The sequence below is a fragment of the Saimiri boliviensis genome, chromosome 7 (assembly GCF_048565385.1).
Source record: "Saimiri boliviensis isolate mSaiBol1 chromosome 7, mSaiBol1.pri, whole genome shotgun sequence".
NCBI lineage: Eukaryota > Metazoa > Chordata > Mammalia > Primates > Cebidae > Saimiri > Saimiri boliviensis.
Window position 1 is genome coordinate 60258964 of NC_133455.1, and position 13362 is coordinate 60272325.

The 13362-nt window shown below is 34.6% G+C and overlaps 1 protein-coding gene across 1 annotated transcript in view; it reads right to left on the reverse strand.

The window, feature by feature from the left end:
- Nucleotides 1-3012: 3012 nt before the first annotated feature.
- RAB21 (RAB21, member RAS oncogene family) overlaps nt 3013-13362 on the reverse strand; it is a 32129-nt gene continuing 21779 nt past the window's right edge. Inside the window, exons 5-7 of the mRNA XM_010338497.3 lie at nt 7214-7268; nt 6626-6714; nt 3013-3410 (exon numbers count right to left, since the gene is read on the reverse strand). Of these exons, the coding sequence (XP_010336799.3) occupies nt 3268-3410; nt 6626-6714; nt 7214-7268 (287 nt within the window). The 3' untranslated portion in view covers nt 3013-3267. The remainder of the gene's footprint in view (nt 3411-6625; nt 6715-7213; nt 7269-13362) is intronic.

The following is a 13362-nucleotide window of genomic DNA, read 5'->3' on the forward strand; positions in this document are numbered from 1 at the left end:
GGTAGCACTTATAATATAGAACACTGCAAATTATATAATAAAAAATCATACCACAGTCCATTTTTAAAATGTTCTTAATATTTGGCATAATGCATAGTTTGCCTTAATTAGAAACTGTTTGATAAAAGTAATGAACTTTTCAAAGTGATTTTAAAAATTGTCAGGTTGTAGGTTTTTATTTACTTGACTTCCATTCTATTCCTCCCTACGCTCCTTTCCTATTTTTCCAATATTATCTTTTATAACTAAAAATCTAAAAGTGATTACTCTTCTTCCTTACTTTAGTAACATATGGCTACTATTTAAAAAAAAAAAAAGATTTCAGTGTAGTAACAGCGATAGCTTTAGGGTATTCTTAGGCAACACCCCAGACAAAACAAATGTGAACACTTATATTTCATACAATAACATAATGCTTTTTTCTTTTCATATTACTGCTTACCCCAAAAGCACGGCAATATACATTTTTAAAAAGTCTTCCCCTGTAATTACAATGAAAAACAAGAAGTAGAATACCCATCTTCATTACAGAAACAATGTATACTTTTAACATAATATTCAGGTTTTTAAAATCACCTCTTAAACCAATTTTTAATTATACAAGTTAACTGTATGTGCTTACTAGTTCAAAAAAAACACTGGCTCAACCTACCTACTACTTTTAATACACAATGTGATAACTCATGTCTTCCTCCTAATAGCACAATTATCAGAACAGGAACGCATAAGATGTATTAGATGAAAAAAGCGTCAGAAAAATTTTATCATCTCTTTGTCTTTCTTTTGTATATACAAAGTTGATTGGTCCTCTTTCATTACCCTATTCCTACCCAAAGACCTTTTGGGTTTTAAAGTGACAGCAGCCATACCATGTTGTCTATTGTTGCTATTGAATTAGCCTGAATTACAGGCCCCCACTAAACAGGATGAAATAAGTGAGGTTAAGAAAGATAAACCAGAAACCAAAGGAGAAAAATGAAAAACAAAATATGGAGAATAGTTATACCCTATTAATAATGATCTGGAATTCTGAAGCAGAGGTTCCTACTTAGCTATTGTATCATTAAATTAAGTTGAAAGCTGAAGTGTAGCTCTCCAATTATTAGGCTTTAGAACGTTTTTTAAAATAAAGCTCGATTTCATCTCTAACTAGTTTGTCTTTTAGAGATGGAGATCTCAGTGTTACCTAGGCTGGACTTGAAATCCTGGGCTCAAGTGACCCTCCTGCCTCAGTCTCCCAAGTAGCTGGGCCTACAGGTGCATGCCTCTGTGCCCAGCTACTCTAGTTTTTATAACATACTTCACTGCAGTGAGAAAAGCTTATTTCCCATCTACATCTACAACATAGGAATGGAAAAGCTTTCTTTACTCTGTCTGAAAGAGCCAGGAGGGCAAAAACTAAGTACGATTCTTGCCTTCCCCCACCCCCACATAAATACTAACTTCACAGGAAACCAACGGACTACAGAGTACAATTACCCCATAAAAGAAGACAATTTTAGCTTATCTCCCTGACTCTTCCCACCCCAACTTCCTCAAAAACACTTAACAGAAAGGTCTGTGTTGAGTTTAGCAAGGACAATAATTAAAGAAGGTAAAGTGAAGGCTCACAGAATGCCTTCTAGTTAAAAGTTAAAATTCTAACATAACATCAGGGTGTCAGTTCATTCCACTTTTAACCCATTTGGGAAGGTTTAAGATATTAACTTAAAAACATGGCAGTATTTCTTTTGTAACTACAATCTCTTTATAGCCTCTTAATTGCTCATGCTAACAGCTTTATTACATACTACTGCTTCTTATAAGAAGTAAATCCAGGGACCATTCCATTTTATCTTAGACATAACATTTACTAGTTTTCCAAGCATGACAGAAATGAAAAAATATATATATTAGAACAAGAACAATTTATGTTAATTTCCACAATCTGTGTTCTTTCTGTGAGCAGTGCCTGATTCTACTAAAATTAACACATTTAAGTTCAGTCTTAGGCTTAGGAAAAAAATCTAATGAGGGACTAATTTATAAAGTATACACAAATATAATTCTTTAATAAATCTTTCCAGTGTTCACTATAAATGTATTACATGTCATGTTTCCTTCCATAGAAACTCAGGATAGTTCTTATAAAATGAAAGAACATTCTGTGTTCATCTCTGGCAAGCAATGAACAAACAGAACTTGCTCACGAAGGATCTAAAAGTGCTGCCTCAGGAACATAAACTACATGCTATATGAATGAGTCTTGGTGACTGGCTACTATCTGGGATCTCTTCCTCCTGCTCATACCACTGAAACCATCTCATATAAAGCCTATGAGAAAACTAAAGCTATTGCAGAAGTGAAATTCAACATGAGCCACCCAAATTCTTCCAAGGTAACTATTCGAAAGCAAAATCAGCAGAAGTCATCTCTTCTATAAAAACAAACAAAAAAAACCAGAAGGCAAATGCTACTGCTCAATCATCAGATGAACTCACAGAGGCAAAAATATATGACGACAGCAATAATTCAAGTAAAGTATGTATAAAAATTTAAATACGCCATGTTCAAGTTAAGACAGAAGTGAAGGGGAGCTATGATCTTTAGAGTCAAAAAAGCTTAGGCATTATCACCAAATGTTAATTCACTTTACAGTCATCAGTGAGACTACTGTACTTATTTTTGCACCTTGCGCTTGTAAAAGCAGATAAAATATTTAATATGTAATTTACAATGTATTTTACCAGCTCAGCATACAGGATGTATACAGATTATATCAAAGTAGTAGACAGTTATGGGCCTGTGCAAACCCTGCAAAAATAGTACTTCAGATATCTGCTAATTAAAAACAAAAACAGAAACAAACAGTTTGCTGTTTAGAAGTGATACAATTCAAACTACCACAAAATACAAAGGGCTGCAAAAATGTAACCATTCCAACAACATATATAAGTTATTAAATAAAGATTTGATTTGAAAGAATATAAATGAAGCCTTTAAGTAGGTCTTTTCTACATGCATATTATTCCTCATTAAAGAAAAAAATATGTAAAAAGGCCATTGGTAATTGCTTTGTTAACATTTGTAGAAAATGCCAATTCTCTGGTCACAAACTCCACTAAGTTTAGCACTTAAGGTCTCTGCAGTGTTATAAACGTAATTTAAAATACTGTTAATTCTATAATTCCATTGGTAAAATAATGTGACTTGGAATATGGCAGTCTTCATGTTGAGGGCAATGATCCACAGTTTTATTCTGTCTTTTAATTTCTTAGGCGTGAACAGTTATCCAGAAGAACAGCACCCTCCACCACTGGTCTGGGCTTGAGGTTCATCATCAATAATCTGTACACCTCGCCTTGCAGTTCCCGGTTGACTAGAGCCATTGCCTTTCGCTCTCTCATCCACCTGTGCTGTTTCTATCATCCCTAAGAGAGAGAGAAAGCAAACATGATTAAGACCACAATCTTTGTGTTTTCTCTTTCTAAAATTTCAGTTAACACTATGATAGCTATTTCTGACTTTTGACCAACAAATAAACTAAATATAATGAACACTGTGTCAGCTCACTAAAATAGCTTCACCTGTATGTTTTAAAAAACAGTATCAAGAACTAGTATCAAGTAGTTAAGCTTATTTATCCAGTGGTATAATGGCCACAGTGACATCAACAAAGAAAAAAATTTTTTTTTGCTCTGAACGAATGTCTGTGTACAAGTGTTACCTAGGCTAGACTTGAAATCCTGGGCTCAAGTGACCCTCCTGCCTCAGTCTCCCAAGTAGCTGGGCCTACAGGTGCATGCCTCTGTGCCCAGCCACTCTAGTTTCTATAACATACTTCACTGCAGTGACAAAAGCTTATTTCCCATCTACATCTACAACATAAGAATGGAAAAGCTTTCTTTACTCTGTCTGAAAAGAGCCAGGAGGGCAAAAACAAAAAATCTAAATCCTTAAGATTTTCCAAGTGTTCTTAGAAATACGTCAAAAAAATTCAAGTTGCTCCAAGTAATATTTAGGTGCAGGATTTATTCTTCAACTAGAAATGTAATACGTTTAAGTAAGTCATTTTTTTTTTAATTTTTTAGTTTTTAGACACAGGGTCTCACTTTATGCCCAGGCTGGATGTGCAGTGGTGTGATCATCACTCACTGCAGTCTCTAACTCCTGGGTTCAAATGATCCTCCTGCCTCAGTCTCCTGATAAACTGGAATTACAGGTATGCGCCACCATGCCTGGCTGATTTTTTTTTTTTTTTTGGTAGAGATGGGGGTCTCACTATGTTGCACAGGCTGGTCTCTAACTTCTGGGCTCAAGCAATCCTGCTGCCTTGGCCTCACAAAGCACTGGGCTTTTAGATGCAAGCCAATTTCCCAACCACGGTGACATCTGAAGAATAATAGAGTTTAAGATGAAGAAATTTCGAAGAATACAGCTGGAAGACTCACACTATCTGATTTCAAGAACTAGTATAAAGCCACACTAATCGAAACAGTGAGATGATGACAGGAGAAATACAGAGATCAATGGAACAAAAAAACAGAGTCCAGAAATAGACCCCGGTAGATGTGGTCTCTTGATTGTTGACATGTTTGCCAAGATTATTAAACAAAGAAAGAATAGTATTTTAAGAAACAGCACTATTAAGAGAACTGCGTATCTATAGTTAAAAAAAAAAAAAAAACAACTTAACCCATACCTTAACACCTTATGCAAAAAACCAACGAAAAATGAATCATACAGTTAAATGTAAAATGTGACACAAAATGTCTAGAAGAAACACAGAAGAAAAATCTTTATGGGGAAAACTTTTGTGACTTTGGCTTACACAGAGTTCTCATGTAGGACATAAAACATGAATCATAAAAGAAAAATAGATAAACTGGACCTCACTGAAACTTAAAACTGCTCTTTAAGACACACAGTTAAGAAAAATGGGAATACAAGACACAGACTGCGACAAAATATTTCCAAAACACAAATCTGACAAGATGAAAGAAGAAAAGAGGGTCCTTAGAGAGTAAGGGTTCTTAAATGTGGGTTTAGAGACTGCTCTTGATCAATGGTTTCCAAGTTGAGGTGTGTAGGACAATCCACAAAGATGAAATAAGAAAACATTACAAATTCTGTATGTACTTATTTTTCTCAACTTTTCAAAATTTCTATCTTTTAGGTATGTTTTTAAATGTACATATTAGTACTTGTACATCTAAATAAACATGTGGAGCATGCAAAAATTGTTTTGAAGACGTGACATTTATTTTTTTGTTTGTTTTTTCCTTTTTTTTTTCTTTGAAGACATGACGTCTATAACATCTGGAAGCCACTAACCCAGTGCATTGCAGGATGGATGGACGGATGGATGGACAGACGGAAGGAAGGAAGGAAGGAAGGAAGGAAGGAAGGAAGGAAGGAAGGGAGGGAGGGAGGGAGGGAGGGAGGGAGGAAGGGAGGAAGGGAGGAAGGGAGGAAGGGAGGAAGGGAGGAAGGGAGGGAAGGAGGATATCCTGAGGACTAGCATCACTACCACTTGGGTGCTTGTAGAAATGAGGACCTCAATCTATCCCAGACCTACCAAATCAAAATATGCATTTGGTCTCCAAGTGGTTATTTACCACATTGGTTCTTATATTTTACTGTTAATTGGAACCATACGAAGAGTTTATTAAAACACAGATTCTGGGCACGATCCCTAGAAATTCTGATTTGGTAGGCTTGGAGAGCACAAGAATTATTGCATTTCTGACACATTCTCAAGTGATATTGATGCTGCTGATCAGGGATATCAGTTAGATAATCACTATTCTAGAAGAATTATGAATGACTTGAGGGTTTCATAAAACTAATTTATTCCAAAGTGTGTGAGTGTATATGTACACACACACACACACACACATACATCAATATTCTCTTCTAGAGAGAAAACCATGATTTCATCAAATTCTCAAAAGTCTAAGGTCCATAAACTCAGATATGCATTATATTGGTCATATGAGGAAAGGAGTTATTTTCCTTTTTCTTTAAAACTATAAACTTCTTAATATGAAAACTTTCAAACAAAGTATTAATACAGCATAATGAAAATCCATCACCCAATTTCATCCATAACCCTAAGCCTCCCTACTATTATTTTGAACCAAATCTCAGACCCATAATTTTATTCCTTATTTTAATGTGTCTTTAAAAGATAAAAACTCCTTTCATAAAGCATGACCACAATACCATAATCACACCTAAAAATTAATAATACCTTAATATCATCAAATATCTTATTTCACATTCTTGTTCATTAGTTTGACAAATCAGTGTCCGAATGAGGTCCATTCACTGCAACAGGTTGTTACAGATCTTAAATATATTTTAAAAAGTAAATTCCCCTTCCACTTTTAATAGTTATACCTATATGTTTGGCCCATACCATACATATGATTTCTTAACCATAATTACTGCTTGAAATAGGGTTAAAGTAGATATTTAAGCTTTAAAAAAATAGTTACAGCACTTTAGAAATTCTAGCAATAGTCAATAGTTTAAAAAGAACCAATTCTTAAAAAAGTAACACTGGTATAAAACAGATACATTATTTTTTAAAAAGTAAAAAATAAAAACCATTCCTAAACAAACTAAATCTGAATATACTTACTTTTACAAAGGTCAAGAAAGAGTTCCTCAATTCCTTTGTTCTGTTTGGCTGAAGTATGATAATGTTTTGCTCCCACAGATTCTGCATACCTTAAAAAAAAGTAACATCAGTGATTGATGTAAAGTATTGTTCATGATTTTGTCTTAACTGCTTTTTGAAACTTTTTATAGTAACAGTTTTAGTGACATTAATTTACTCAAGTTTAGTGAAATTACGTTTATATAGCTATTTAACTTTCCTATACATTAAACCAAATTTTAACTAACACAAGTATAACAAGACTTGAAATTTTTATAGATTAATTTGGAACTCAAATACTTTAAAAGTTTTTGTGACTTACTGACTGTTTGATCATAATAGTTTTGTTTTATATCACACGTATTTTTTACTGAAGTCAAAAAGGGAAGTAAAAGCAGAATATTTTTATTGCCACAAGTCCAGAAATTACCATGTAAACATGCTTCACTGAATCTAATACCTCAATGCATGTTAAGAGATTTGAGTAATACCTAAATAGTAAAGCAAAATGTACAAAGAGGAAGACTTCTACTGGGGAGTAATGGGGAACGGGAGGGTCACAGTACTTACGATTCTGCTTCTTGAATGGAAACATGTCTCTCCTTTTCCAAGTCTATTTTATTACCTATTTTGAAAAAAGTAAATATTTATCTTTATGCTGACTTATTTCTATAAAAAATTTAAAGCCAATTCTAAATATAAAATTGCCACTCTAACTACCAACAAAAATACTACAAATTCCCACCAGACTTTTTAAATGTTTTGAAATTATCAAGTTAAGCCTTGTGATCTGAGGGCTGATCATGCCTCATCTTCCTTCAAATGGCTCAATTCATACCTTTCCTGAATCTGCAGCTTCTGACAGAGATGACTATGATTCTTACCCAAGTATAAATGATCAAAAGTAAGAGCAAAATTTTCTACAGTTCCCATTAACTTAGAGCCAGTCAATATAAAGTATTGCTATCTCAGTGTTTACTAAAATACATTCAGCTAGCCTCTTGGATCCTACAAGTATTTTGGTTTCTTGGATAATATAAGCTGGTTAAAGTAAAAATTAAAGTGTGCAGATGTTTAAGTACTCCACAATCATAAGGGAAAAAACTGCATTCTTTGTTTAAAAAACAATTTTAGTGAGTTATTAGAACTTAATATATGTACACCATGTAAATTTAAAATTATTATAAATAAGGTTAGCTCTCCTTAAACAATGGAACCAAGCTGAATGCTTTTTTAAAAAGCCACCAAAACAAAAATGAAGAAACTGCAAAAGACTGATTCCCTGAAGTTAGGATGAATTGGCTGGACACACAGAGTGCTAAAAGTAATAAAAACAGTAGATAATGATAGGGAAAAATACCCTACGGAAGGAGACTTCAAAAAAAATATTTTTATCCTTCTATTACGACTTTTAGGGAGAAAAGAGAAATCTTACAAATAAGGTTACTTTTTTTTGTGGAACCATATAGATTCTAGGAGATGATTTCAGATAAGGCATTGAAATAAGCATCCAATAAAAGATACAATGTTTAGCACTGAGGTGGGTAAGTCTAAAGGTTCTGTATACTGAGGACCTCAAATAATCTGAGAACTTAGTTGCTGGCAACTGTAAGAAACTATTTGCCACCATAGCATAAGAATGAGAGAGACAAAAGTAGACAATAATAAAGCTCAGTGGATACCAACAAATTCAGTAATAAACTTTTCCTTCTTTGAGCTGCTATTTACCACAGCAAGAAATTTCATATTAGTTCTAATTTGCTACATTATATTTGTCATTGAAAATTTTAATTTGCTAAATATGATGGTCAATGTCTGACAGTAGCCAGAGGAAAAGCCAAGTTGTTTTATTCTGCAAAGAAGGCAAAAAGCACCACCTGGTGGCCAGTGGCTCCAGCAAACAGGAACAAGATTCTGCCTCAATAAAGGTAAAATAAGATAGCTTCCTACTAAACACAGCAATATGAATTTTGTTCCAATTGCCTAAAACCCTATGCAATTATTTTTCTAGGTCTTTAATGCCTCATTTTCCAAATTCCATCAGTTTCATCAATACCTATAAAAAGAGTGAAGACAGGAAAAATAGACAATTACTTTACTGCCTCAAATGAACATTTAGGAGAAATTATTTAGACACTGCTTTATTATTTAATAATATTTTAAATGACTGTAATAAATCAGGCCATTAATAAAATAGCTATCTATCTTAATAACCTATTAAACTTAAAACATTTTAAATTTACCTATTATTTCTTTGAATAATCAGTGTTCACAATGGATTGATAGCACAGAATGCACTGCAGAAAACTGACTTGCTAATGACTGACCTCTTTCCAAAGCTGAAAAACCTTTTTAGTTTCTATATTTTTTCAAAAGCAAGACAGCTAAGGAGTAAGGCTTTGAGACTCATATCTGCTTCAATACTACTGTGCAGCTATATAAGGAACTTTCTGATAGGCTTAAAACACCTGAAAATAAGGACAACAACCAAAGTAAGCACTACTTAAAAGTATAGTACTATAAAGAATGAAAAAATAAATAAATAAAAAGGCTGAGACTATTGGAAAGGGAGGGAGAAAGCTACCCTCTAAGTTAAGAAGAGCAAAACTTCATCTTCCTTAAAAATACATATTTGAGTTAAGAACCTAGAAGGGATATGCCCACTGCAAAGGGCAAATGATCTAATAATGATAAAGAACTAGAATCATATTATGCTTAGACTGGATGGCTGTAGGGCATAGTGGAAAGCAGCTTTCAAAAAACTTTTAAATGTACTAAAACTTGTTTTTAAGTCCTTGCTTAGTCCATAACAGTAATTTCTTTTTCTTTTGCTTTTTTCTGAGATAGGGTCTTGCTCTGTCACTCAGGCTGGAGTGCAGTGGTGTGAACACGGCTCTCTTTAGGCTCCACCTCCTGGGCTTAAACCATTCTCCTGTCTCAGTCCCCTGAGCAGCTGGGACTACAGGTACATGCCACCACACCTGGATAATTTTTTGTATTTTTTTCTTTTTTTGCAGAGATGGGGTTTTGCCATGTTGCCCAGGTTGATCTCGAACTCCTGAACTCAAGCAATCTGCCCACCTTGGCTTCCCAAAGTGCTAGGATTAAAAATGAGAGTCACCATGCCTGGCCATAACTGTAATGTTTTGGGCAAATTAGTTAATCTTACTTTGTGCATGTGTTGCTAACAAACCATGCAGGGTTGATGTGAAAATAAGACGTTTGTAAAAGGCCTAGCATATAGTACATGCTCAATAAAAAACAGTTATTAATATTAATGACATTCATCACAACGAATGATCAAATGGAAAATCAATACTGTTATGAGAGAATGAATGTCCACTTTTTCTTTTTCTTTTTCTTTTTTTTTCAGATGGAGTATTGATCTCTTGCCCAGGCTGAAATGCCATGATGTGATCTCGGCTCACTGCAACCTGCACCTCCCAGGTTCAAGTGATTGCCCTGGCCTCAGCCTCCTGGGTAGCTGGGACTACAGGCATGCACCACCACACCCAACTATTTTTTTTGGATTTTAGAGACAGTTTCACCACGGTGGTCATGTTGGTCTCAAACTTCTGACCTTAAATGATCTGCCTGCCTAGTCCTCCCAAAGTGCTGGGATAACAGGCATGAGCCACTGCGTCCGGCTGGCTGGTAACACACTTTCTACCACCATCCCTACTGGCTTCATCTAACTAACTTAGTTTATTCAACACTTGGGCTAGGAAATTTCCCCTTATCTCTCCCTTGTGACCCAAATCTAGTTGGTTTGCTTTTGGGCTCTCATAGCACTCCACTCCGCATTTTCCTTTCATAGCATTTATTACAATGTATTATAGTAGCTTGTTTTCCTCTCTCTTCTTACACAAGAAACTCTGGGAGGACAAGAACCATATCTATTTTGTTTACTTATTCACTACACTATTCCCAAAGCCTGGCACATAGTAAGCAATGAAGAGTTTATTAAGGATTTTAAGGATATTGGCTTGAAGTGGCAGGCAGATCTGAGTTAAAATCCCAGGTCTACTTCTAACAAGCTAAGTGACTTTGGGAAGTTTCAAGCTCTCTAAACACATTTTTTCATATGTAAAATGAAATGGTCTTCCTGCAGCATTGTCAGGAGGCTTAAATGAAATAAAAAATGTGTAGTTCTTAAAACAGGGCCTGGCACTCAATAAATGGTGACTATGATTAATAATAAGTATTTGGTCAAGAAATACAGAAATGTTAAGGATAGACCATATGCAGAATACTATCAACCATAGCCAAGGGTGCCTATCAATGGATTAATGACAACCTAGAGGGAAAAGCCTCTGCTATTGAAACATGGGGTTCTCTATTACTGGTTGGCACATGAGTATCAGTGGCTTAGATAAGGACTTAGGAGGTTAAGTATTTAATTTACACATTACAAAATGCTAGTAGACTGTGTACCAAACATAAAGATTCAAAAACATGACGAGCTGAAATTTCTACTTAGCTTTATATAATTACATGAGAACAAGCTGGAAAACCTGACTGAATAGCAATACTTTTTAAAAAAGGACTTGAGATTTTAGATAACTATAATCTTTGTAAGAGACTAGTTGACATGTCTGCTAAAAAGTTTTAAGCAATCTTGGGCAATCTTGATAGAAGGGTAGTGTGAGGAGAGAGACAGGACCTGTAAGTATGTACTGACTCAACAACATTTGGATTCTATCATTTATTTCGAAGTGTGGGAGACATGCTGATAATAGTGAAATAAACCTAGGAGACAAAATGAGCAGGATAATCAGAATGTCTAGATGTAGAAGGTAGGCCACAGAAAAAACAGCTGAAGTTCTAGAGAATTGAAGACTTACAGTGAACTGTTTAAGTAGTCTTCAAATGCTTTAAGTTATTTTATGTAAAGAGTAAAGAATAAATTCTTGTCAAATGTCTATCTCTATGCCAAGTATTTTTCAAATCATTATATAATCATCATAATCCTGAGAGGTAATATTATTATTTCAAAGTTAACTAATAAAACAGAAGAGACAATAAATATTGAACTACTACTACAGATAATAAAAATCAAGAAGTGGGAAAAATAATGCAAATGTCCATCAATAGCAAAATGGACAAACTGTGGAGTATTCATAAAGTATTAGACAGCAAACAGAATAAAATGAACAACTATATACAACATAGAGAAATCTTAGAAACATAATGTAAAGCCAAAAAAGCCAGACACAAAAAGAGTTAATATTATATTATTCCATTTACATAAAATTCAAAACGAAAATAATTCACGCAATAAAAAGTCAGGATAGTGATGTGGGGGTAGGGAAAGGTGAGGGGAAAACAACTCCTGAGTGTTGGGATGAAAAAGCAACACAACTCAGGGTCCTTAGGTACTGCTTACATTGTGAGATTTTCATTTTGTGAAAATTATGTTATTGAAGATTTGTACAATTTTTTGTACATAGAATAAAAAGTTCACTTTAAAAATCAGTTAAGTAAAGGTTACAGGGATTATGATTTCAGCTAAATGTTAAGAAAAATTCATTTCTTGCACTGTGTCAGAAAAAATAAGTTGCTCTCTTATACCAGTGTGTATGTACACTAAATCAGAATTAACAGCACACAATGCCTGGTACAAAAAAGCCACTCAAAAATATTTGTGGAAGGAAGAAAGGTGGGATGAAAAAAGGGAATTAATTCTTAGCTCCATCCATAGAGATTCCGATTCAGTGTAAACTTTATTTTCTTAAATGCTCTAAGTTATTTTAATAAGTTTGGGAAAAGTGGTAAATAAGCTCTCAGAAGTCTTTTTTTTTTTTTTTAATGGGAGATGAGTTTTACTATGACTCAAATCAGTCTCTGAGCTCTCAGAATTCTCCCAAACCTGAATTCCAAGCAAAATTCCATGTCATACTTGTCAACAGAAGAAAGTGAGAGCTTTTTATACTTTACACTAATCATTAATAAATATTATATAATATTAAATGGAATATTTGACCCTACTTGAGGCAGTAGGCTACCAGATCCAATATTCCTGAGACTTCTCATAATATGAACATTAAAAATACACACTTTATATATTAACATTTTTAAAGAAAGCAACTCAATATCTGGCAACCACTCCCTCCGATGCTCCAGTAAAAGTATTTTCCCTGAGGTTCAATTTTATGTTGTGCCTTCAACATTTATACAGGGGCCACATAAAAGGTACTTCGTTGAACATTAAATATATATATATATATATATATATATATATATATATACACTTTAAATAAACTATTCATGAGCTTATTTAACTTAGGTGATTTTTTTTTTTTTGAGACGGAGTTTCGCTCTTGTTACCCAGGCTGGAGTGCAATGGCGCAATCTCGGCTCACTGCAACCTCCGCCTCCCGGGTTCAGGCAATTCTCCTGCCTCAGCCTCCTCAGTAGCTGGGATTACAGGCACGTGCCACCATGCCCAGCTAATTTTTTTGTATTTTTAGTAGAGACGGGGTTTCACCATGTTGACCAGGATGGTCTCGATCTCTTGACCTCGTGTTCCACCCGCCTCAGCCTCCCAAAGTGCTGGGATTACAGGCTTGAGGCACCGCACCCAGCCTAGGTGATTTTTTTTTAATGTTACTTTGTGACCTTGGACAAGTAACAAGCTCTTGGGGTTTCCTTGACTTCATGGTACATGTTAGTAATTTCTTTCTATCTTTAGAGAGATGATCAGAATCCCAAAATATTAA